The 27,248-nt window shown below is 37.7% G+C and overlaps 1 protein-coding gene across 1 annotated transcript in view; it reads right to left on the bottom strand.

Moving 5' to 3' along the window:
- Positions 1-27,248, bottom strand: part of SCP2 (sterol carrier protein 2) — a 109,861-nt gene that overhangs the window by 28,836 nt on the left and 53,777 nt on the right. The window contains exons 8-11 of the mRNA XM_044238257.1: positions 22,693-22,779; positions 21,125-21,275; positions 19,360-19,507; positions 15,638-15,745 (exon numbers count right to left, since the gene is read on the bottom strand). Of these exons, the coding sequence (XP_044094192.1) occupies positions 15,638-15,745; positions 19,360-19,507; positions 21,125-21,275; positions 22,693-22,779 (494 nt within the window). The remainder of the gene's footprint in view (positions 1-15,637; positions 15,746-19,359; positions 19,508-21,124; positions 21,276-22,692; positions 22,780-27,248) is intronic.

Below are 27,248 nucleotides of genomic sequence, written 5' to 3'. Positions count from 1 at the left end.
AGCTTACACTGAATCACTGAATCGTGACTTTAATTCAGCCAAAAGAATGTTTGCATTAAAAAAAAAAAAAAGAATGTTTGCATAAATAATAACTTCTCTTAAAAGCCATGAGGGTTTTAAAAAAAAAAAAAAAGCCATGAGGGTTTCTGCAGCCAGTTGTCTTTCTCCCCCGTCCCAACTCTATATTTAGACAATATACAGGCTTAAGAAATTCCCTGCACTCTTTAAAAATCCAACCTGTCATTTTCTTGGTGATGTTAAAAAAAAAGAACACTGAAGAACAGTTCTCTGGCTCAGGCAAAATGGCATAAAATACATTTTTAATGTATCAAAAGAAAATCTAGGATTTGGGAGTTCACTTTCCATAAAAAGTTTAGCTAGCATGGGTAATTTTCCTATGATTTTCCCCAAATGGATCTCAACATGAATGGACTTTCATAAGAACAGCATATGTCCCCCTGGATAATAAAATCAAAGGTTTTTAGAGCTGGAAAGAATTTAATGATGTCAGACTGAGAAAGTGTAAGATTAATTAAATATTAAGTAATAATAATAAAGTAGGCTAGAGTTGTCTCCTGATTTACACTTGTCTTTCTACCAGACCAGCTATTCCAGGATACCTGCGTTAAGAATCTTTTAACAGGATAGACTGGTTTCACCATCGTGAAGTCAGAGCTATGCAAGTCTACCTACAGTATCTGTTCTTCCACCTACATGCCCAATCACAGTTTATGATTCCTGAGTACCTGTAACAATTTCCTACTTATGAACCTGTTAAAAAGAAAAAACACAGGTCCAAAATAGGTCATTTAGACCGAATTTCCAAATCAAGGCTTAGATCCTCACCTAATTGTAGTTTCAACCTCCCCCAGAAATGCAGTCTTAACTGGTCAGGAATTTTTTGGTCAATGCCAAAGACCAATGAGTCTACCACCTGTGCCATCTGCATCCCCCGAAGATAAGGTAGCCGGCAGGATAACACCCCTTGCTTTTCCACCTAAAGGAAATCAGCTTTGCCTGGAACAATTTTTTTCTTTTGTTAACAACTTTTTATTTATTTATTCACTTACTTACTTACTTATTCTTTAAGATTTCATTTATTTATTTGACAGAGATCACAGGTAGGCAGAAAGGCAGGCAGAGAGAGAGGAGAAGCAGGCTCCCTGCTGAGCAGAGAGCCCAATGCGGGACTCGATCCCAAGACCCTGAGATCATGACCTGAGCCGAAGTCAGAGGTTTAACCCACTGAGCCACCCGGAAGCCCCTCTAACAACTTTTTTTTTAAGATTTTATTTATTTATTTCATAGAGAGAGAGAGCACAAGCAGGGGGGCAGGGGGAGAGGAGAGGAGGAAGGAGAAGTAGGCTCCTGCAGAGCAGGGGAAGCCTGATATGGGACTCCATCCCAGGACTCTGGAATCATGACCTGAATTGAAGGCAGTGGCTTAACCCACTGAGCTACCCAGGTGCCCCACCTTCCATTTTGTACAATCCTACAGAGCCTCCCTCCACTTGCTAAATGGGATGCTGCCCAGTTCATGAATCATTTATTAAAGCCAATTAGGTCTTTAAAATAACAAAAGTTGAACTTTTGTTATTTAACAAACCCCAACCTCAAGAAATTTAACTGCCACTTCTTATTTCCAAGCAGTATGTATATATTTACAGAATATGTATCTTAAGCACTGTTTTAAAAATAGGTAATTCCACAACCTATAATTATTTTTTGAATTGTGAACATTCTGAATATTAATGAAGAAGATCAAAGTGAAACTTTGGGGCAGTTAACTTTATTAGAAATCTGCTATATAAAAAGCTCAACCACTTAATGAATATATAAGAGGCAAAAAGTATTCACACCGCTCTTACATACACATGGGCAAGACACTACAGCAATTTTCTTAACAAAACAATAAATAGACATAGTTCAGAATTTTTGAGAAAATACTCAACCTCACCTTGATTAAATAGAAAAAAAATGCCATTTTAAACCAAACTGGTAATGGTGCTTTTTTATTTCTTTTCATTTTGATTTGTTTTGGGTAAGGATGTTTAAAAACAGGACTAATCAATGCTGGGAAGAGTACAAAGACAGTCACCTCCATACAGTACTGGTGAAAGTTCAAATCAGTGCAAGCTTTTTGGAAAGCAGTGTACAAAATTAAGAACCTTGAAAATGCCTGAAAACCACTCTATAGAAAAAAGCATAGGCAAAGTTTTACACAAAAAGCTATCTTCATCACATTGTAACAGTGAAAAACTAGATAATCCAGAAGTGAAATAACTAGAGAATGGTTATATCAATTGTGAATTATTCATATAACAAAGCACTATGTTTCTATTTAAAACATTTATAAAATGTTTAACAATATAGGAAAACTATGACTATGATATATAATCTTAGTAAAACATGCAAGGAACCAATATTGATCTACCCATCCACCCAACAAATAATTTATGGCCTATTATGTTCCAGACACTCTTCAAGGCTCAGAAGATCCATCAATAAACAAGGGAGGCATACTGTTTTCCCTCATGAAGCTGACAGTCTTGCAATATAAAGAAGCAAGCATTTACAGTGCAGTCTGCTGGGGGTGGGTAGCCTTATGATAATGCTACCATGGAGTGGAGGTGGGGATAAGGAGGCAGGCAGAAAGAGGAAGAGAGCAGGAGAAAAAGAAGGTCTTGTCATTTATTTGCTTTTGATAAAAGATGAGTGTCAGTAAGAAAGCATACTGATTATTTAGCTTTCTGGTTGTCTACTTTCAGAATAAACTGGCATTTCTTTCTTGCATTTCTAGAATCTGGATCTGTGAAAGGTGGCAGTCAAAAGTTGGACTCAGAAATCTACCTGCCAAGAAGGCGCAGCAGTTATGACAGCTTTAGCCTAGGATTTCACTACATACAGTCTGGCTGCTACTAAAAATAAACCATTCAAATATGTACCAAGGACTCCACTAAATACTAATATATAAAGAATTGACAGTGTAATGTAAAGTGCTGATAAAGATGAGTACTAAGTGCATTGGAAAACCTCAGAATGGAAAAACTACAGGGAAAAACATCTTAAGATATTACCTGAACCTGCTTCCTTGAACCCATCACTCTTCCTTATACCGTTAAGACAGTCAAGTACAAAGAAGTTGTAATTCTTTTACATTAGACCTCTAAAGGCCTTAGCATAAACAGCATTAAAAAAGCGTGGGTTTTCTATCAAATCCTGAATTTTTTTTTAATTTTTTTTATGATTTTATCTATTTATTTGACAGAGATAGAGAGATCACAAGTACAGAGAGAGACAGGCAGAGAGAGAGGGGAAGCGGGCTCTCTGCTTGATGTGGGACTCGATCCCAGGACCCTGAGACCATGACCTGAGCCGAAGACAGAGGCTTAACCCACTGAGCCACCCAGGCGCCCCAAATCCTGAATTTTTGAGAAAGAAAAGGTCTGCTGAACTTTGAGAGCAAAAAGCTTTAATGGACTCAACATGCACTAAAGGATGCCTATTTATTTTAAGAACAGTTTTCACCTCTAAAGTTATCAATCTGCAATGCTATCAAATACAAAACATATTTCAAAGCCAAAAGTAATATAAAGACATTTTTAGACATACAATGCTGAAAGATTTCATTACCATACTGCAAAACTCACACTGTAGAAATGTTAAAAAAGGAAGTCTGATACACAGAAGGAAAATGACAACAGATGGAAAAAAGTCTACACAAAGGAATGAAAAGCACTGGAAGTAGTAACTACACAGGTAAATGGTAAGGGGTCTTTTAAAAATTATTTATTTATTTGTCAGAGAGCGAGAGAGAGCACAAGTGGAGGGAACAGCAGGCAGAGGGAGAAGCAGGCTCCCCGCTAAGCAGGGAGTCCAATGCGGGGCTCCATCCCAGGATCCTGGGTTCATGACCTGAACCAAAGGCAGAGGATTAACCAACTGAGCCACCCAGGTGCCCTGGACATTAACAATTTAAAAATCTAAGTTTTAATGCGATTTTTCTAATTGAAAAATCTAAAAGGGAGGCGCCTGGGTGATACAGTCAGTTAAGCATCTGACTCTTGGTTTCAGCTCAGGTCATGATCTCAGGGTTGTGAGATCAAGCCCTGCAGGGGATCCACACTGAGTGCAGAACCTGTTTGAGATTCCCTCTTCCTCTCTCTCTGCCCCCACACAACTTTCCCGGTTCTCTCTCTCTCTCTCTCTCTCAAATAAATAATTTTTTAAAAGATTTTATTTATTTATTTATCAGAGAGAGAGAGAGAGTGCACACAAACAGGCAGAGGAGGACAGAGAGGCAGGCTTCCCTGCCGCAGGGAGCCTGATTCGGGACTCGATACCAGGACCCCGGGATCATTACCTGAGCCGAAGGCATCGGCTTAACCGATTGAGTCACCCAGGCGTCCCTCAAATAAATAAATTTTTTAAAAAAGAGAGAAAAATAAAAGGAATTCATGATTTTAAACTAACAATAAAATATTCACTTCAAATGCTTAAATCTATCTTTCTTTCTATTACAGTTACTGTTATGGCAACTAGAAGCTTTTTTTTCATCCAGATCTGGAAAGTTAAAATTGAAAACCATATCATGAAGCTTTAATTTTAAAGCTAATTTTCCAATACTGAGTTCCCACCAAAGCAGCAATATAAACTAACATCATTTGTAGAAGAGAACCTTACACTGTCCCCACTCCATCATAAGTTAGTATGTTTTGGAAGCACTTGACCATTTCTGATTTTCTAGAATCCTACTGTAATTTGTTATCCAAGTAACCAGGGCAAAATATTTAAACTACTCAGGACTGTCACTCTGATATATTTTCCAGGAGTCTGAATTCTTTCTTGGACTACAGCTAAAGGCCATGTGTCAGATTTACTTGAAGTATATCCAAATCCTTAGTATGTAGCAAGTAAACATTTACACTTCAAGAATTCCTCATTCCTATTCAGGCTACTAATCAAATCAGCAAGATCTGTAAGTTTTTCCCTGAAAATGCTACCCCACCACTAGACATTATCCCTAATGACTGATGATAACAGGAAAATATTATCAACAGTGTAGACTAAAATATTCGAAAGGGTGCTGGGTGGCTCAGTTTCTTGAGCATCAAACTCATGATCTCAGCTCAGATCTTGATCTCAGGGTTGTGAGTTCAAGCCCCACATTGGGGTTCATGCTGGACATGTAGCCTACTTAAAAAACAAAAACAAAAATAAATAATAAGTAAAATATTGGAAAGGGTTTTCAAAAGATACTGCAGAAGGTGTGACACTCTTTGAAGTATTTAAAAATTGAGTAAATTCTATCTTCCCAGGGTGTTTTAAAACAGGTTAGCTTTTTAGTGCCAGGGAAAGTAGATGACCTGCCAAGACCGACATAATTATTTACATTTGATAAAAGAATCTAGGGTTGACAAAATTATTAAAAAAGAAGGATTCTGGGTGCCTGGGTGGCTCAGTTAGTTAACTGTCTGCCTTCAGCCCAGATCACAATCTCAGGGTCCTGGGTTCAAGCCCTGCATTAGGTTTCCTGCTCAATGGGGAGTCTGATTCTCCCTCTCTTTCTGCCACTCTCTCTGCTCATGTTCAAGCTCACTCTCTCTCTCTCTCTCAAATATATAAAATCTAAAAACAAAAACAAAAACAAAGCTAAACTTACTAAGTTGACTAATAAAATACTACATTGTTTTTCAAAAAGTACTCTTACACTCTGTTGTTGGGAATATGCATTGTATTATCTTTTTTGAAAAAAATCTGACGCCTACCAATTTTTAAAGATATACTATCCTTTGACATAGTGAGCCCATTGTTTTGAACTCATTCTGAGTATACACACAGAGGTATGCAAAGACACAAGGAGGCTTAGTGCAGCATTGTTTGTAATAGCAAAATTGACACCACATATATGTCAACTAGGTATGGTTAGGTAAATTTCTTATAATGAGAATACTGTGCAGGCATTAAAAAAGAATAAACAATATCTCTAAGTGATAACATAAAAAGATTTTTAAGATGTAAGTAAGGAAATCTGTCTACAAAGTGGTAAATATACATATATGACACATGCAACACATACACATAGAAAGGTTGTATATAGCTAAGATATGGAAGCAACACATGTGTCCATCCACAAATGGAGAAAGAAGATGTGGTACATGTATATACAATAGAATATTACTTAGCCATAAAACAAGATGAGATATTGCCACTTGCAACAATACCTAAACAGTATTACACTAAGTGAAATAAGTCAGACGAGAAAGGCAAATACCATATGTATTCCTTATATAAGTGGAACATAGGTTCCACTTATGTAAGGAATCTAAAAAACAAAACAAATGAACACAAAAAGCAGAAACAGACCCATACACAGAGAGAACAAACTGATGGTGCCAAAGGGAGGGTGTGGGGAGATGGGCTAAATAGGTGAAGAAGAATGGATTCCAGTTACGGAATGAACAAGTCATTGGGATAAAAGACACAGCATGGGAAATGCAGTCAATGATACCATAACAGCAATATATGGTGATAGCTGGAAGCTACACCTGTGGTACGCATAGCAGAATGCATAGACTCATCCAATCACTACTGGTACATCTGAAACTAATGTAACATTATGTGTTAACTATACTTCTTAACAAAAAAAAAAAAAAAAGAAAGAAAGAAAGATTGTATAAACACATATATAAATATACATTTGTTAAAGCATAACAATTTGGGGGAAAATACCCCAAAAATACTAAAAGAGGTTGACTCTGAGGAATAGAACTAAGGGTAAGAAGGAAGAGAATAACCTGTTAAATGTTAAAATTTGTCATTCTACTGTAATATTAAAAACCATTAGGTTCATAGCATCCTTATTCATAATGACCTCAAACAAGAAGTAACTCAAATGTCCATCAACAGGAGAATGGACAAACAAAGTGGTATATGGGATCCTATTTAGCAATAACAAAGGACAAACTACTGATACAAGAAAAATTTGGATCAGTCTTAGCCTGACTGAGGGAGAAGGATTTGGAGAATGGGGAAGATGTTTAAGGGAAGACAACGTTCCTCTGTTTTGTAGCATCTGTCAGTACTTCATTTCTATTATGGCCTAAGAATACTCCATTGTATGAATATACCACATATTATTTATCCATTCATCAGCTCATGATAGACATCTTGGTTGTTTTCACCTTTCTGGCTATTATAAATAAGCTTCCATAAACAACTGTATTTTGTTAGAACTGTGTATTTTATTATATGAAAATTACACCTCAATTTTAAGAAAGGATATGGATATGAAAAATCATATTGTTACTACAAAGCATGATTTCTGAATGTTTCAGTGAATGGCAGAACACAAATACCTCAGAATGGCAAACAAGTTAATTATATTACAAATATGTTCTTTCAGAGGAGAAAAAAGTTACTTGTCAATAAAAATAACCTGAAATGCCACATTCATCTCTTCAAGAAGTTTTTTTTTTTCCAATTTATTTATTTTCAGAAAAACAATATTCATTATTTTTTCACCACACCCAGTGCTCCATGCAAGCTGTGCCCTCTATAATACCCACCACCTGGTACCCCAACCTCCCACCCCCCCGTTTTTTTTTTTTTAAGATTTTATTTATTTAGGGGCGCCTGGGTGGCTCAGTGGGTTAAGCCGCTGCCTTCAGCTCAGGTCATGATCTCAGGGTCCTGGGATCGAGTCCCACATCGGGCTCTCTGCTCAGCAGGGAGCCTGCTTCCCTCTCTCTCTCTCTCTGCCTGCCTCTCCATCTACTTGTGATCTCTCTCTGTCAAATAAATAAATAAAATCTTAAAAAAAAAAAAAGATTTTATTTATTTATTTGACAGAGAGAGATCACAAGTAGGCAGAGAGGCAGGCAGAGAGAAGTGGAAGCAGGCTCCCCAACAAGCAGAGAGCTCGATGCGGGGCTTGATCCCAGGACTCTGGGATCATGACCTGAGCCGAAGGCAGAGGCTTTAACCCACTGAGCTACCCAGGTGCCCCTTGATGAAGTTTTTTACATGAGATTGAGGAAGCTGTCTGAAAGAGCTTAAATCACTGTCTCTAATGTAAACTGCAACTCTTTTTTTTTTATATTTTCCTACACTTTTATTCCAGTATAGCTATATTATAGTTATATTAGAGGTGTACAATACAGTGATTCAACAATTCTACACATTACTCAGTGCTCATCAAGGTAAGTTTACTATTGGGGAACCTGAGTAATACAATTGGCTAAGTGTCCAACTCTTGGTTTTGACTTAGGTGGTGATCTCAGGGTTGTGAGATCAAGGCCCATGTTAGGCTTTGTGGTCATAATGGAGTCTGCTTAAGATACTCTCTCCCTCTCTCCCTCTGCCCCTCCCCACTTCCTGAGCTCTCTCTTTCCCACAAATAAATAAATAAAACTTTTTTTTTAAAAAAAAGATAAGTTTACTCTTAATCCCCTTCACCAGTTTTACCCATATCCCCACACCCACCTACCCTCTGGTAACCATCTGTTTGTTCTTGGGCTGTTCCCATAATCTTGCTATTGTATATAGAACTGCAATATACATAGGGGTGCATTTATCTTTTCAAATTAGTGTTTGAGTCTCTTGTAGGAAGCATATAGATGGGTCTTGTTTTTTTATCCATTCCATCACTCTGTCCTTTGATTGGAGTGTTTAGTCCACTTACTCTTAAAGTAATTATTGATAGGTATATACTTTTTGCCATTTTGATACTTGTTTAATGTTTGTTTTTGTAGTTCTTCTCTGTTCCTTTCTTCTCTTGCTCTTTTCTCTTACGACTTGTTGGCTTTCCTTAGGGATTCCTTTCTCCTTATTTTTGCGTATCTATTACTGATTTTTTATTTGCAGTTACCAATAGGTTTATATATAACATCTTATCATACAGTAGTCTATATTAAGTTCATGGTTACTTAAGCTTGAACCTATTATTTACTCTTCTCTCCACCCCCACACTTTGGGTATAGGGTGTTATACTTTACTCTCTTTTATTCTGAAACTCTCTTGACTGATTTTTATAAATATACTTTTTACTGCTTTTCTGCTTCTTACTTTTCTTATCCCTACTTATGGCCTTTCCTTTCCACTCAATGAGTCATCTTTAACATTTCTTGTGGGGCTAGTTTAGTGGTCAAGAATTCTTTAACTTTTGTTTGTCTGGAAAATTCTTTATCTCTCCTTCTATTCTGAATGATAGCCTTGCTGGATAGACTATTCACGACTGCATGTTTTTTTCTTTCAGCAGTGTGAATATATAATGCCACTCCTTTCTGGATTGCAGTTTCTACTGAAAAAACACTTGACAGCCTTAGGGGGTTTCCCTTATATGTAACTGTTTTCTTTTCTTTTAATGATTTTAAAATTCTCTCTGTATCACTACTTTTTGGATTTTAATTACTACGTGTCTTGGGTGTGTTCATACTTGCATTGATTTTGCTGGGGGCTCTTGGTGTTTCCTGGATCTATATTTCTGGTTTCCTTCCCCCTACTTGGGAAGTTTTTAGCTATTATTTCTTCAAATATATTTTCTATCCCTTCTCTCTGCCTCTCGGATATCTATAATGCATATGTTATTATACTTGATAGGAGTCGCTGAGTTCCCTATTTTCATTTACTATTATGAATTTTTCTCTCTCCTGTTCACCTTGATTGCCTTCCATTATTCTGTCCTCCAGGTTGTTGATCCATTTTTCTGCTCCCTCTAGTCTACTATTTATTTCATCTAGTGTATTTTTAATTTCAGTTTTTGGGTTCTTTATCTCTGTTCTTTTTTATTTATTTATTTTTTAAAAATCTCTGTTGAGGGTCTCACTGAAGTCATCCTCTCTTTTCTCAAGTCCAGTGAGTATTTTTATGACCATTACTTTTGAATCTCTATCAGACATATTACTTTTCTCTGTTTTGTTTAGCTCCCTTGTTGTGAGTTTGTCTTGTTCTTTCATTTGGGACATATTTCTCTGTCTCCTTACTCTGTTTAACTCTATGTCTGTTTCTATGTGTTAGGAAAGACAGCTATATCTCCTCCAGGTTGAAGGAGACAGATCTGTGGAGACTAGGTCTACTGTTAGCAAGCTAGGTGGAGAGTGTAAGTACTGTCCTGGTTCCCACAGGGGTCTATATGTCTAGGGTTGGGGGGGTGGTGCAGGGAGTGGGATTGGGAAATGGCACCTGCCAACTCTTTTGTTCTTAGAGAAGTCTCCCAAAGAATCCTGACCCTCTAGCACATACTCTGAGATTAGCAAACAAATCTCCTTCCAATATACCCCAGGTGTTCTTCAAACATGCTGTATCTCCACAGGGCTGTTTGTTGTGCTATATCTTTAAGGGCTGGGACTCAGTTTCCTATAACCCGCCCAGTTCTTCCAGAGCTGAGCCTGCTGATTTTTAAATCAGTTAAGCCCACTGAATTGTATGGTAGGAGGATGATTAATTTCTTTTATATTAAGATGTTTTATTTTAATTCCAGTATAATTGACACACAGTGTTATATTAGTTTCAGGTGTACAATACAGTGATTCAACAATTCTATACATTAGCCAGCACTCACCATGTTTCATTTTGCAAAAACTTGCCAACTTTTGGTGTTGTCACCACTTTGGATTTTGGAGATTCTAATACGTATGCAGAAGCATCCTGTGGTTTTAATTTGCAATTCCCTAATGACATATGATATTAAAGATCTTTCCATATGCATATTTGCCATTGTATTTCATCTTTGGGGAGTTTTCTGGGTCGTTTGTCCAATTTTTAATCACATTGTTCATTTTCTTATTGTTTAGTTTTAAGAGTTCTTTGTGTATTTTAAGATAATAGTCCTTCAGCAGATATGTCTTCTGTAGATAACAGTCCTTTAGCAGATATGTCTTCTGCAAATATTTTCTCTCAGCCTGTCTTCCCATTCTCTTAAAATTTTGTCTTTTTTAAACCCTCTATTTATTTTGCCATTATTTCCTTCTTGTGTGTTACATGGGTATTTTCATTCTTTGTCATTTTAGTATATATTTTTTCACTCTATATCTTTACTCTATATTTTAAAGTTATTTTTTAGTAGTTGTTCTAGGGATTACAATTAACAATTTACCACAACCTAGTTTGGATTAATACCAACTTAATTTCAATGGTATACAAAAAAAAGATTAGCTTTGTTCCCTTTACCCTCCTTTGTGTTGGTGTTGTTTCTGTCATACAAATTATATCTTTATGCACTGTATGCCTATTGACTCAGATTATTGCTTCATGCAGTTGGATAGGAAGGGAGAAACATGACAAAGAAAAGTACATTTATATTGTTCTTTAAGTTTATGAATATAATTACATTTATTAATGCTCTTTATTTCTTCATATGTCCTTTATTCTACTGTCTAGAGCTCTTTCATCTCAGTTTGAATCACTCTCTTTACAAAACATTTCATATAGGTAAATTCTCTCAATTTTTATTTGGGAATGTTTCCATTTATCATTCATTTTTAAAGGGTGTTTCCCTGAACACAGAATTCTTGCTTAGCACTTTTTTTCACCACACTGCCCAATGGTTTCTGAAAAGAAATTTAAGCTTTACTGAGGAATGCTTCTACAGGATGAATTTTCTCTGTTGTTGTTTGCAGTATTCTTCCTTTTGCTTCCAACAGTTTGGTTATGATGTGTCTAAGTATAAATCCCTTTGAGATATTCCTATTTGAAGTTTGTTGAACTTCTTGGACATGTATATAAATGTTTTTTTTCCTCAAGTTGGGGGATTTATCAGTCATTATTTCTTCCAATTTCCTCTCTGTCCTTTCTTTACTCTCTTCTGGGGCCATTATTATGTGTATGTTGTTAGAGTTGTTGGGGTCCCACAGGTCTCTGAGACTGTTCATTTTTCTTCTTCTCTCTCTCTCTCTCTTATTTTATTTTTTCGGTTCCTCAGCCTGGATAATTTCAATTGACTTACCTTAAAGTTCACTGGTATTTTCTTCTACCTGCTCAGATTTGCTGTTGAGCCCTCTAGTGAACTTTTCATTCCAGTTACTATAATTCTCAATGCCAGAATTTAGTTGGTTCTATCATTTCTACCTAGTAATTGATATTCTCTATTTGATGACATATTGTGATATTTTCCTTTAGTTCTTTATATATAGTTCCCTTTAATTCTTTGAACATACGTAAGTAGATGATTGTCTTTGTCTAGTAAATCCAATGTTTGAGCTACCTCAGTTTCTAACTGCTTTCCCCACCGCATATGGGCTAGACTTTTTTCTTTGCATGTCTCACAGTTTTTTGTTGAAAACTGGGTATCTTAAATAATATGGCAACTCTAGAAATCAGATTCTTCCCTTTTCCCAGAGTTTGTTATTGTTGTTGACCTACTGACTTTATCAAACTGATTCTGTAATTGACCACTAAATTTTCCTCTTGGTTAACTTAGTGGTTAGCTAATGGCTGGGCAGAGATTTTCTTAAATGTTTGGAACCAGAAAGTCTCTCGGTCTTTGCTGAGGCTCTGCTAGGCAGTTCACGACTTCACCTTAGCCTCTACTTTCTGCTTGCACAAAGCCCCCAGGCTAGCCAAAGATAAAGGTTAGGACCTTCTCAGGTCTTTTCTGAACATGCAGGCAGCTTTGAACATACACACAGCCTTACGTATATACTTGGTGTTCCAGATTCCCAGGGATATGTCAGATCTTTTCGAAGACCCCTACAGACGTCTCATTCCTCAGCTTTTTTTTTCAAAATTTTTGGTTGGGTTGTTTGCCCCAATTGTTATCAGCAGCTCAGGCAGGTATATTGTTAAGTCAGTTGTTACTAATTGTTCTCAACAAATGACTCTGAAGAAAATGCTGTTTGCACTGGTGCAAGTTCTCTGTCAGGTTACATAATGATGAGCCTTTTAAGAATGGTTCAGCAATGGCCACCGTCACCAAACTATGGAAAGAACCAAAATGCCCTTCAACGGATGAATGGATAAGGAAGATGTGGTCCATATACACTATGGAGTATTATGCCTCCATCAGAAAGGATGAATACCCAACTTTTGTAGCAACATGGATGGGACTGGAAGAGATTATGCTGAGTGAAATAAGTCAAGCAGAGAGAGTCAATTATCATATGGTTTCACTTATTTGTGGAGCATAACAAATAGCATGGAGGACAAGGGGCGTTATAGAGGAGAAGGGAATTTGGTTAAATTGGAAGGGGAGGTGAACCATGAGAGACTATGGACTCTGAAAAACAATCCGAGGGGTTTGAAGTGGCGGGGTGGGTGGGAGGTTGGGGTACCAGGTGGTGGGTATTATAGAGGGCACGGCTTGCATGGAGCACTGGGTGTGGTGAAAAAATAATGAATACTGTTTTTCTGAAAATAAATAAATTAAAAAAAAAAAAAAGAATGGTTCACCAGGGAACTGTCAGGCATAACAAATAATGACAATTCTCTGAGAATGGGGCTTTGAAAGAGCTCCAATTTTATTTTGACTCTTCCAGTGCTGGCTAGGCTGCTGGGTTTTGTTTGTTTGTTTTTTAAGGTCTCTTAAGATTTTATTTATTTCTTTATATTTTTATTGTATTTATTTATTTATTATTTGACAGAGTGAAAGAGAGAGCACAAGTAGGGGGAGCAACAGGCAGAGGGAGGAGGAGAAGCAGGCTCCCCACTGAGCAGGGAGCCAAATGCAGGGCTCAATCCCAGGATCCTTGGATCAAGACCTGAGCCAAAGGCAACCACTTAATTCACTGAGCCACTCAGGTGCCCCTAGGCTGCTGGTTTTCACCATGATTGCAGGAGGCTCTTGTTTTCAAGTCTACCATGGGTGGGGGGGACTGGCATTAGAGAAAATCAACATGCCATAAAGCTTAGTATTCTTATGGAGATTCACCTGAGTGTTTTTTAAAATGTTCCCCCAGGGCACCTGAATGGCTCAGTGGGTTAAAGCCTCCGCCTTTCAGGTCATGATCCCAGGGTCCTGGGATGGAGACCCTCGTCAGGCTCTCTTCTCAGTGGGGAGTCTGCTTCCCTTCCTCTCTCTCTGCCTGCTTCTCTGCCTACTTGTGATCTCTGTCTGTCAAATGAATAAATAAAACCTTTAAAAAAAAAATGTTCCCCCATTAAAGCCTCTGCCTTTGGCTCAGGTCATGATCCCAGGGTCCTGGGATAGAGCCCTGCATTGGGTTCTCTGTTCAGCGGGGAGCCTGCTTTCCCCTCTCTCTTTTCCTGCCCCTCTGCCTACTTGTGATTTCTGTCTGTCAAATAAATAAATAAAATCTTTTTAAAAAAAATGTTCCCCCAGATTGTTGTAGTCTTTGGTTAATTTCCAAAATTCTGTAAAAACTTGATCTTGACAATTTTTACAAGTGTTCTTGAAACTTTTATAAAGGAGACTATTTGCCAGATGTTGTTATTCCATCACTCCTGATGATAGCACTCTCACTCTCCTCATTTTCAGATTACTTTGAAATATATTAAATTGTTTAGAGAAATAATAACAATAGTATACTGTAAGGTTTACAATATATTCAGAAGTGTATGGATATATGCTGTTGTAAAAACCCCTTACATCACATGTGAAATAGCATAACATTAATTGAGGGTAGACTGTGGTTAATTTAAAGATGCATATTGTAAAAAAAAATTTAAAAGATGCATATTGTAGATCCTAGAGTAACCACTAAAAAACAAGAAAAAGAAATAATTCAACAGAAGAGAGAAAATAAAATACTATAAAATACCCAGATAATAAAAAGATAGTATGAAAAAAGAGAAAAGGCCCAAAGAACAAACAAGACAAAATCAATAACAAGGTAGCACATTATACTACAACAATCTATGCATGCATATCTATCTACCTGTCTCTTTTTTGGGGGGGGGAGGAGTCTACCTATCTCTTACTCTTTATCTGTTTTCCCTACCAGATTATAAACTTACTAAATTTCATCATAAACAGAAACAAACCAAAGTTAATTGCTGTGATGAATACACTGTTAATTCTAACATCTCTATTCTGGAATTTGCAATAATTTATAAAAATTTTCATTAATATCTAAGACAATATGAAAAAATATAAAACTCACCTATCTTCATAACAATAAATCCCAGATTTTAGTGCTAAGTTATTTTATAAACTTCTTTGTATAATTTCATCTTACAATTAAGGAAAATAAGAGTCAAAGTAATTAATTGACTAATTAATCAAGAATCACATGGCCAGTTAGCAGTAGAGCCACAGTAAAATTCTTATTTCATAACTTTTAGTCCAGCTCTCTCAAGAGAAAAAAAATTTCCATGTAACACCAACAGCATATACAACTATATAAATAATGTGCTCATTTCAAATTATTCTTATCCAGCAGATCTAGCAAGATCTCTATTTGGAAACATTTTAAGTTAAATTGTATACCTATTTGAAAATAATAAAACTTAAAATATATATATACTGTTGAATTTAGAGTTTCAACTAATCCAAATTCTCATCAATTATTACTGAAGTACACTACACTCAAAGGAAAATTAAAAATAATGTGACTAAACAATCACTTACAGCACTGACTACCAGGTTCAGAGAATACAGCCTTTCACAAATCAATGACTAAACCATTCATACTTATGTAAAAAAGGATAACAAAAAAATTAAGAAATCTGTGTATAGTATTACCTGTAGCTCCCAGTGGATGTCCCTTTGAAATCAATCCGCCACTAGGATTTATGACCCACTTTCCTCCGTAAGTATTATCTCCTCTATCAACCAGTTTTCCACCTTGTCCTAGAGAAGGAAAAATAATATTCATGAAGGTTAAAAGTAACACTGGACCAGGGGCACCTGGGTGGCTCAGTTAAGCATCTGACTCTTGTTCTTAGCTCAGATCTTAATCTCAGGGTTGTGAATTCAAGGCCCACACTGGGCTCTACACTGGGCGTGGAGCCTACTTAAAACACACACACACACACACACACACACACATTAGACCAAATGGTATGTTTTGGTTTTTTTCATTTCAAAATAGCAAACATTTCTTAACAGCTCCAACATTAAATTGATATAAGCACTTCTAAAAGTTACATAATAGGGGCACCTGAGTGGTTCAGTGGGTTAAGCAGCCAAATCTTAATTTCAGCTCACATCATGATCCCAAGGTTATGAGATGGAGCCAGCAATAGGCTCCACACTGGGTATGGAGGCTGCTTAAGAGTCTCCCTCTCCCTCTCCTCCAGCCCTCTCCCTTTGCTCATGCTCTCTCTCTAAAAAAGAAAAAAGTTACATAATAAATATTGAGTAATAAAGGTTTATATTTTCAGAAAATTTCATGTGTGGGGCGCCTGGATGGCTCAGTGGGTTAAGCCTCTGCTTTCGGCTCAGGTCATGATTCCAGGGTCCTGGGATTGAGTCTCGCTTTGGACTTTCTGCTCAGTTGGGAGCCTGCTTACTCCTCTCTCTCTGCCTGCTGCTCTGCCTACTTGTGATCTATCTCTGTCAAATAAATAAATAAAATCTTTAAAAAAAAAAAAACAGAAAATTTCATGTGTGAAAGAGAACTCTTATTACTTCCTAAGAACTCTCTGTCTTCCAAAATTGCTACAACTATAACAGATTCAGATACCTAAAGAATGAAACTAAATACAATACTATAACTAAAATAATCATATCAGCTTTAAAAATCCATAATATTGCCCAATATATTAATTTCCTTTTTCTTTAAGATTTTATTTATTTCCTTGAGAGATAGAGAGAAACAGAGAGAAAGAGCACAAGGGGCAGAGGGGCAGAGGGAGAAGCAGACTCAGATACCCCACTGAGCAGGGAGCCCTACAGACGTGCAGGGGAGCAGGGGGAGGTTTCAATCCTAGGACCCTGGGATCATGACCTGAGCCAAAGGCAGATGCTTAATGGACTGAGCCACCTAGGTGCCCCCATTTCCACTTTCTTTTTTTAAGATTTTATTTATTTATTTCACAGACAGAGATCACAAGTCAGACAGAGATCACAAGTAGGCAGAGAGGCAGGTGGGGGAGGGGTGGAGGGGGTGTGGGGGTGGAGGGGAAGCAGGCCCCCCCACCAAGCAGAGAGTTCGACAAGAGGCTCCATCCCAGGGTGCTGGGACCATGACCTGAGAGGAAGGCAGAGGCTTTAATCCACTGAGCCACCCAGGCGCCCCCTACCATTTCAATTTGCAATTGCACGTTATATGCTATATAAACATTCCTAGTAAACTAAACGGAGGGGAGAGTGTAGGGAGTGGGGGAAGGGCAGGGGTCATGAAATGAAGGGAAGTGGCTGAAAATACTGTTCAGCCATAAATGTAAGCTTAAAAGAAAATGAAAATTATACACTGGGTGATTTCAACATTCCTATCAATTCTCTGGTGATTCTTCCAGGTGGTTAAGAAGTAAATTAAAATGCATGCATTGCATAAAATATTCTTCTATCCATATAGTGAAATGGAACCTCCAAAGAAAGATGATAAAGGTGGTTGTGGTGCTGTTAGAGGTGGCTAGTAACTTTTAAGTACACACTCAGTGTCAGGCCTTATTCTAATTATTTTCCATATATTTACATAATTTAATCGTCAACCCTGAGAAGTAGGTATTATCTTTCCCATTTTATAGATAAGTAACGAGTCCAAGGCAACAGCAGGGGATTGATCTAGGATTAATTACCAGGCAGCCTGCCTCCACAGCTTATGTTCTTAATGAAATATTTTACTGCCTTTAAAAACAAGAGGTTCTCCATTGATAAACTAAAACACACTAATCACAGAATTTTTTGTGAATGATACTTCTTTTTATTTTGTGGGTTTTTTTTTTTAAAGATTTTATTTATTTGACAGAGAGAGAGAGCAAGAGCAGGAACACGAGTGGTGGGAGTGGGAGAGGGCGAAGCAGGCTTCCTGCCAAGCAGGGAGCCAGATGTGGGACTTGATCCCAGGACCCTGGGATCATGACCTGAGCTGAAGGCAGACACTTAACCACTGAGCCATCCAGGTGCCCTAAAGATTTTATTTTTAAGTAGCCTCTCTACACCCTATGTAGGGCTCAAACTCACAAATCCACGATCAAGAGTCACATGCTCCTCTGACTGAGCCACCCAGGTGTCCCTATCACTTCTAATTTTACTTTAAATCTAGGTTGTAGGTTAAAAACTATGGTGGGATGCCTGGTGGCTCAATGAGTTAAAGCCTCTGCCTTCGGCTCAGATTATGATCCCAGGATCCTGGGATCAAGCCCCGAATTGGGATCTCTGCTCAGCAGGGAGCCTGCTTCCTCCTCTCTCCTGCCTGCCTCTCTGCCTACTTGTGATCTCTGTCTGTCAAATAAATAAAATAAATAAATAAATGATGAAAAATAAAATATTCCAATAATCCAAAAGAAAGCAGGAGAGGGAGAATAGAAGAACAGGTTCAAGAAGAGAAGACAACAAATAACAGATAATAGTCAACCCAAGTCATAGTTTATCAATAATTACATTAAATGTTAATGATCTAAATAACACTGTCAAATAAATATAAAGCAAATTACATATGCACTTTGAAATTTTTCGAACATATCTTTTGTTTAATGTATTATTTTATTTAACACTATATCCAAACCATTTTCAACATGTAAACAGTGAAAAAACTATAAAATACCTTACATTCTATTTTTCATATTAAGTATTCAAAACCCAGTATGTATTTCATATAGCACATCTCAATTTGGACTAGCCTCCTTTGAAGGATTCAGTGATCACATATAGTTAATAGCTAATATATTAGCACAGGTTCAAAGACTCCAGTTAAAAGGCAGAAATTAACAAAGGATAGAAAACAATACACTACTCCTTACAAAAGACACACCTTATGCAGGTAGATAAATAACATATACAGGTTAAGAGCAAAGGAACAGAAAAGAATATATCATGCAAACAGTAAGCATAAGAAGATTGGAGTGGCTATTTTATTTATTTATTTATTTGCGAGAGAGTGTTTTAATGATATTAATGAAAAATAACAACCATTTTGGAAATGAAAAGAAAAAAATCCTCCAGATCTCAACAACCAGTTTTTCCATTTTCCTTTCTACAAGTCTTTATTCAAACACAATATGAAATATTTGGAAGTACCTATGTAATTTTTATTCCCCCCTTTTTTTTACTTAGCAAGTACTCCTCCTGACTTACATAATACAATTTATTTGTATAATCTGTGATCTCAGTGTCAGTATTGTCCAAGACTACATGTTCTAGAAAGTCTAGTATCAAGATAGCTTACATTTCACTTTGCACAGTACAGCAGAGCCAACATGGAGGTAAAGATGATTAGTGAATTCCTCTTTTTAGTGGCAAAAATGAAATTTCCTCAGCGAAATTTACTAAATTAATCTGCATCTCACCAAAAATATTACCTTCTGGACAGAGTCCCAGTGCTTCGTAAGTAAGGAGTTCATTGACAGAAAAGCAATCATGAAGTTCTATAACATCAATATCACTTGGTCTCAGGCCAGATTTCTCATAGCACTTTCTGGCAGCTTCTTTACTCATATCAAAGCCAACCTAAAACCAAAACCACATATAAATAAATTAAGGGCATCAAAACTGGGACTTTTATATAAGATTTATAAAAGATTAATATGGATAACCTTTACAGCTAAAAATTGAGTGCAAGTATTGAGATCTCAATTCATTCTATATCACATAGAAAGTCCAAATAAAAGAATATTCAGGATGGAGAATGTACATATAAAATTCTGTACTACAAAGAACAGAATTTTATTTTTTTTTTAATTTTTAAAAGATTTTATTTATCCATTTGACAGACAGAGATCACAAGTAGGCAGAGAGGCAGGCAGAGAGAGAGAGAGGGGAGGAAGCAGGCTCCCTGCTGAGCAGAGAGCCCCATGCGGGGCTGGATGCCAGGACCCTAGGATCATGACCTGAGCTGAAAGCAGAGGCTTTAACCCACTGTGCCACTCAGGCACCCAAGAACAGAATTTTAAATAATATATATTAAAAGGACTTACAATTCCTCAGGCCATTTCTTGTGCATTTATAAAAACTCCTTCAACCCACAATATGTTGTTGTGGTAAATAGGTGGGAAGAGATTGATCAAGAGATCATTATGACTCAAATACACTAAAAACTATGAGGAATTTCTATCTGGAAATAAACCAATCTTCACTTAAAAACCCTTGCTCTTAACACCCCTTTGATCTCAGATAATAACAAGTTAACTTTTCTCCAAGGAAAAAAAATGTGATGTAAACACTATAACCAGAAAATCTGAGACACACAGCCACATCCCAGCTTTGTCATTTTAGGCAAGTTAGACATTTTCAAATTCAAAGTATTATTGTAGTATCATTTGTAAACTCTAATTACCTTATGATTGTTATATATGTGTGCATATATGCACCTTTGCATTTCTTTAATATATATGTGTGTATCTTCAAATAGTCAACTAACTCTAGGTCTGAATTCTCAATTTTTTAACTTCTTCCATATACACTCAATCTTTTATCAGGATTTTTAAAGTGTTAAGCATCAAGAAAGATCTCTGAAAATATCCTTGTTTTTCCCTTAATTGTGTAAGAAAGGAGCTCTGGGTATATCCAGTCAATTCAGACAGAAAAAGCCCACCAAAATAGCATTGTTTTAGTAAGTTAAAAATGCATTCATGGCTCTATTACAAGAAGCATATGTTCTCATTTTTTTTCCCCCTTAACAGATTCTTTTTTAGAATTATTTTTATTTTTATTTTTTTTTAAGATTTTATTTATTTATTTGTCATAGAGAGAGAAGCGAGAGCGAGCACAGGCAGACAGAGTGGCAGGCAGAGGCAGAGGGAGAAGCAGGCTCCCTGCCAAGCAAGGAGCCCGACGCGGGACTCGATCCCAGGACGGTGGGATCATGACCTGAGCCGAAGGCAGCCGCTTAACCAACTGAGCCACCCAGGCGTCCCATCCCCTTAACAGATTCTTAAGGGTGGGTTATAATATTAAATTTTCTGGATTGATTTTTTTTTCAAGTAAATAACTTCTAGAATGAATGACAACATGAGGTCACCTTGAAATTTTCAAACAGAAATTTCTCAACTGATAAATAAAACATAATCTCAGACATACCCTATATGTTGGCTAATTGAACTTCATTTTTAAAAATCTCATACATACCATTTTAATAATGCTGTTCTCTTTAAATGAGCTTGGCAAATCAGTTACCATCTCTTGTGCCAAAATTTCCACAGCTTTGGATTCCAGGCCATGCTTCCGTACAAACCGTTCACTAGCCAAAATTGCCGCTGCAGCACCATCGGAAGTGGGACTAAGAGAAGGTAAAAACAATTATTTACACCCAGTCCACCTCTATCCTAGGATTACAGACTAGTTGTTCTTTCTATGTGGAAAGAAAAATTGAGGATGCTTGTTAGTCATTGCACTCTCTTCACTGTAAAATCCACAGTTAAAAATTACACATGCTTCCCACTTGAGGACTGAACCTCTATCAAGAACTTAAATGCACAGGAAGAGGGTGCCAAAGCTCAGCTCACTGCTTGATCTCCACGAGTCTCTCCCCTAAACTTCTTTTGCAAAGAATCCTGGATTAGCCTCTGCAGAGGCATAAGGCATCTTATAGTGACTTCTGAGGAGTCCACAATGTTCTTCCTATCCCAGTATAATAAAAATTCTACTCTAGGCCTAACTAGTCCAGCTTTGCTATCTCCCAAATAACCAGTCATGGAATACTTTTGAAAACTGGGAAAGGATGGAATAAAGAGACCACAAAGTCCAAAACAGAAAGTGGTTTAGTTAAGACTTTGGCGATCTCCTCAAAGAGGACATCTCCTCTTTTCCTTATAACAAGCTGTGAAGGAAAGTGGCAAACTCAAAAAGCCTTCTCTGAGTTCAGCTGGACTTTATAAATGGACAGACCTTTTTACTGCAACTGATAAAAGCTGGCCCCATTTGTTCACCTGCATCCTAGCCAGTATCTTCTAGGTGATAACTGGGCACAGGCAGGAGCTCTGAAGTACTAATTTCATTTTTGGGGAGACAGATATTAACAAGCAATTTTCAAGATGTAACCGTTACCATTATTAGAGCTATTTTTTTCTTGTTTTTCTTGTTTTTCATTTTTATTTCACATTTCCTCTTAGTTACTGTAATTGAGTAACGTTTCCTAAGGTAGAAGCATGGAGCAGAGAAAACAAAATGCTTAAGAGAAAAACTCTGGACTCCACTGGCCTAAGCCACATTTACATGAATAAAATATAAGTTTTTAAAAGTAGGTAGAACTCATGAAAGAAGGAAATAAAATACAGAATTTTCCAAGAGAAAAGACAGTCTCTAGATATGAATAGGAAATATGGGTCCTCCCTCCAGAATGAGGACATTAGCAGGAGTGCTACAGAAGCAGACATAAATACAGATTTACCCAGACACAAAGCCTAAGGTTTACCTAAGGTGGTGGGAGGGAGCAATTATTTTTTCCTATTAAATATTAAAATGTGGGGACGCAGAGGTGGCTCAGTCAGTTCAGCATCCGACTCTTGGTTTTGGCTCAGGTCATGACCTCATGGGTCTGGGATCTAGCCCCACATCGTTGGGCTCTGCACTCAGCATGGAGCCTGCTTGAAGATTCTCTTTGCTCCTCCCTTCTCACTCCCACTCTTTCTCTCTCTCCCAAATAAAGAAATAAATCTTTTTAAAGAATAAATAAATATTAAATGAGGTTTTCTTACCAACATTGTAAGACAGTCAAATAATCAAAAACTTCTCGAGATGTCATCACTTCATCCAAACTGTATTCCTGCTGGAACTGGGAATTCCTAAATACAAAATAAGTAGTTACAGAATACCCGAGGTAGCAATTACAATTTTGTTGAAAAAATATTCTGATGCAGAAGTCAGAGAATAATATGTAAATTTAACAACCAAAAGACAGTCTTTTATGAACAGTTTCAACCTTAATATAAATTGTTTGTCCGAACTGAAGCTTTTAATTAAGGCAAGAAATGATCATTAATGTCTTTGTTATGCTAATAGGGTGACTCATAGTGGGCCCTTGTTAAGGGGGAGTGCAGGAAGAGGGGCGGCAGGGGGCTGGTCATCAGAAACATCAACCATGTGAATACAGAGTTAGGACTTTTGAGCCACTTTGACCCCTGAAAAGAAGGGAGGGGCTGGAGATGGAGTTCAGTTATGTGGCCAATGATTTAATCAAGTATGCCTGCCTAATAAAGCCCCAGTAAAATCTATGGACACTGAAGCTTGCTGGAGCTACCTGATTGGTGAGTACCTTCATTTATCCAGAGGGTGATGTGTCCTGACTCCATGGGAAGAGGGTGCCAAAGCTCAGCTTTAGGAACTCTCACAGATTTTACCCTATGTGCCTCCTTATTTGCTGTTTCTGAGCTGTGTCCTTCATAATAGTACTGTAATCATAAGTACAACACTCTCCTGAATTCTGGGAATAAGTCTAGTGAATTATCAAACACAAATGATCGTGGAAACCCCTGAATTTATAGTCAGTTGTTCGGAACTGCAGGTGGCCTAGAGACCCTACTTGCGGTTAGCTTCTTAAGTGAGGGCAGTCTTGTGGAGGACTAAATCCTTAATTCAGGGGATCTGCATCAACTCAAGTGATTAGCGACAGAATTGAATTGCAGTACACCTAGCAGGTATGTCAGATCAGTTGGGGGTCAAAATAAAATACTATTTTTTCCCCCTGAAGAATTATTTAATACTAGCTCCTTAGAAGCAAAACAAGGGTGCCTGGGTGGCTCAGTTGTTAAGCAACTGCCTTCAGCTCAGGTCATGATCTCAGAGTCCTGGGATCGAGCCTCATGTCAGGCTCTCTGCTGAGCAGGGATCTGCCTCTCCCTCTGCTCCTCTATCCTATTCATGTTGTCTCTCTCACTCTCAAATAAATAAATAAAATATTTTTTAAAATAAAAAAATAAAAATAAAATCAGGTGGTTTCAGAAACTGCTCTGACAGAAATAGCAGAAACATTAGACACCACAAAGGAGATTCTAAAAGCAAACTTCAACTGGTATAGAAATTAATAAGCAATTCAAATGTTTAGAAATAAAGCCCATGTAACTTAGAGCTGTATACTAGTATGTGTACCTCTGCTTCTAAAGTTAATGTTGACCACCACCAACTTCCAAAAAAATACCTAATTTATGCCAGATTCTGTGCTAGGCAAGTAGGACAAGGGTATGTCCCATGGGTCCTTACCCTCAAAGAATTCAGTCTGAATCTGTGGCAAACAAATACAATATGATAAATACCATTACAGAAATGTTATACAGGGGAGCACCTGGGTGGCTCAGTCAGTTAAACATGTGACTTTTGGATTTGGCTCAGGTCATGATCTCAGGGTCATGAGATTCTCTCCCTCTCCCCCAGGCTCACACATGTGAGCCTGTGTGCCCCCCCCCAATATATGAATAAATAAAATATTTTTAGAAAAAATGTTACACAGTGTGGCATGGGAGCACACAGGATTGGCAAGAGACCCAGGTACCAAAGGGAGCTTCCTCTCTGGGGTTAGCAAATAAGAGAAAGTAGGAGATAGAGAATTCCTGGCAAAAAGATCAGTACACCAAAGCCTCTTGAGTTAAAGTAGTTCACTGAAGCCAGGCCATGAAGTTTGGGAGGAAATGTGGACTCAAGGTGAAGAAGAAAGAATGAGAGAAATAAACAAAGATCAGATCATAAAAGGCCAGTATATGGTATTTACATTTTATACTAAAAACAGGGGTGCCTGGGTGGCTCAGTCATTAAGCATCTGCCTTTGGCTCAGTCATGATCCCAGGGTCCTAGGATTGAGCCCCACATCAGGCTCCCTACTCAGTGGGAAGCTGGCTTCTCCCTCTCCTGCTCCCCCTGCTTGTGTCTCTCTCTGCCAAATAAATAAATAAAATCTTTAAAATATATATATATGTATATATATGTGTGTGTATATATATACTAAAAACAATGAAGAACTACCAAAGGATATTCAGCTGGGGTAAGACAATCAGACTTTCAATTATTTTTTTCAAAGATTTTATTTATCTATTTGAGAGAAAAAGTGTATGACAGAGAGTGCAAGTGGAGGAGAGGGCTGAGGGAGAGGGAGAAGCAGACTCCTCACTAAGCAGAGAACCCGATGTGGGGCTCAATCCCAGGACCCTGGGATCACGACCTGAGCCAAAGGCAAATGCTTAATTGACTGAGCCACCAGGCACCACCACAGTTGTATTTAAACAAGAAGCCTAGGATATGGAAAAGAGATGGTAAAGGGATTACCAAAAGCAACTAAACCAAGAGATTATGATAACAATTAAGGCAGGAAATGATAAGGGCCTAAAGTAGGGAACTGGAAGTGAAATATGGAGAGAAGAAATGATTTCAAGAGACAGTCACTAGGTTTCTGTTCATCCTCTACTCATCTGCAACTCATATGGGACACTGAGGAAGAAGGCAGAGTTAAGAATGACTTCTAACTGGGGTGCCTGGGTGTCTCAGTCAGTTAAGCATCCAACTCTAAATCTCAGCTCAAGTCCTGATCTCTGGGGTTGTGAGTTCAAGCCCCACATTGGCTCTACTCCCAGTGCTGGGCTCCACATCTGCACTGGGCTCCACATCCCGCACTGGGCTCCACATGAGGTATGGAGCCTACGTTTAAAAAAAAAATAGAAGAAGAATGACTTCTAGTTTTCTATAAATCGGTATATATTGATGTCATTCATGGAGAATACTGAAGGAAAAATAGGGTTGAGGGGAAATGATAAATTCTATATGGACATGTTGACTCTGAGGCACTTGTGGAACATTTAAGTAGAGACAACCAGGAGAAAGTTATAACTTTCATACATAAAATTATATACAGGTCTGATGACTCAAGAGGCATGAGCTATCCCTCATTCTATACTACTTATCACAATTCTCACTGCCTTTAAATATCCTTATAATTTGTGAGAAAATATTTAAGAATAGTTTTGTAATTCAACCTTCTTAGAAATATGTAACAGGGTATCTATAATGACTGGTCAGCAAGCACAGGATTCTCTTTCTTTCTTAACCAAGCAAAACCTAGTGCAAGAAGTTGGCATCTGAAATTTCTGAGCAAAACCTATAAGGCTATTCTTCAGTGTTTTAAAGAGTTTTATATGATGAAACTGACATCCAGAAATAACATCTGCCTAGTCAACATAATTGAGTACTTATACTATGCAATAGAAGATTCATGGGGCAAGGAACTTAACTGCCTTGTTCACTGCTATATCACTAGTAGCTAAAGAAATGTCTTGGGGCGCCTGGGTGGCTCAGTGGGTTAAGCCGCTGCCTTCGGCTCAGGTCATGATCTCAGGGTCCTGGGATCGAGCCCCGCATCGGGCTCTCTGCTCAGCAGGGAGCCTGCTTCCCTTCCTCTCTCTCTCTGCCTGCCTCTCCATCTACTTGTGATTTCTCTCTGTCAAATAAATAAATAAAATCTTTTTTAAAAAAATTAAAAAAAAAAAAAAGAAATGTCTTGCACATAGTAGGCTACTGAATACCTAGCTGTTGAGTGAATGAAATTCCTTTAGAAGAACGCCATAATGAGTGAATAAATGATGCCTATTTAGGCACAGTGATAAGTAAGAGAAAGACTAAGAAGATTTGACTCTCAAGGAAAGTTAAGAACTACTCCTTGGGGGCACCGGGGTGGCTCAGTCTGTTAAGCATCTGCCTTTGGCTAGGTTCATGATCCCGGAATCCTGGGATTGAGTCCTACATTAGGTTCCCTGCCGGTGGAAAGTCTGCTTCTCCCTCTGACCCTTCCCCCATCATGCTTTCTCTCTCTCACTTTCTTCTCAAATAAATAAATAAAATCCTACTACAAAACAAAACTACTCCTTGGCGCCTCAAAGCCAAGAGACTGCAATGCTGTCAATTCCTCAATATGTTGGTATAGCTCCTTACTATTCAGGAAATCACAAATATTTTTAATGGTTTTCCAAGTTCTAAGGACAAAGAATTCAGTTTTAGACCATTTTTATGGACTTAAGACTACTCATCCAAACTTTACTATTCAGTAACAGCAAAGTTTTATTGAACATATACTATGTTCCAATACCATCATCAAAGAAGAAAGACTTATAAAGAACTAGGTACGATAGTGTGATGTGTTATAATGTAAGTATAGAGACAGGGCAACAAAACTCATGAGGAAAAAAAATGTGCCCAGGAAGCTTTAAGAAGGCGTTAAGAGGGGGCCCCTGGGTGGTACAGCCAGTTGAGTATCCAACTCTTGATTTCAGTTCAG

This window comes from Neovison vison, chromosome 2 (assembly GCF_020171115.1).
Source record: "Neovison vison isolate M4711 chromosome 2, ASM_NN_V1, whole genome shotgun sequence".
NCBI lineage: Eukaryota > Metazoa > Chordata > Mammalia > Carnivora > Mustelidae > Neogale > Neogale vison.
Note: the sequence above shows the minus strand (reverse complement) of the source record. Positions and strands in the feature narration are given on the sequence as shown.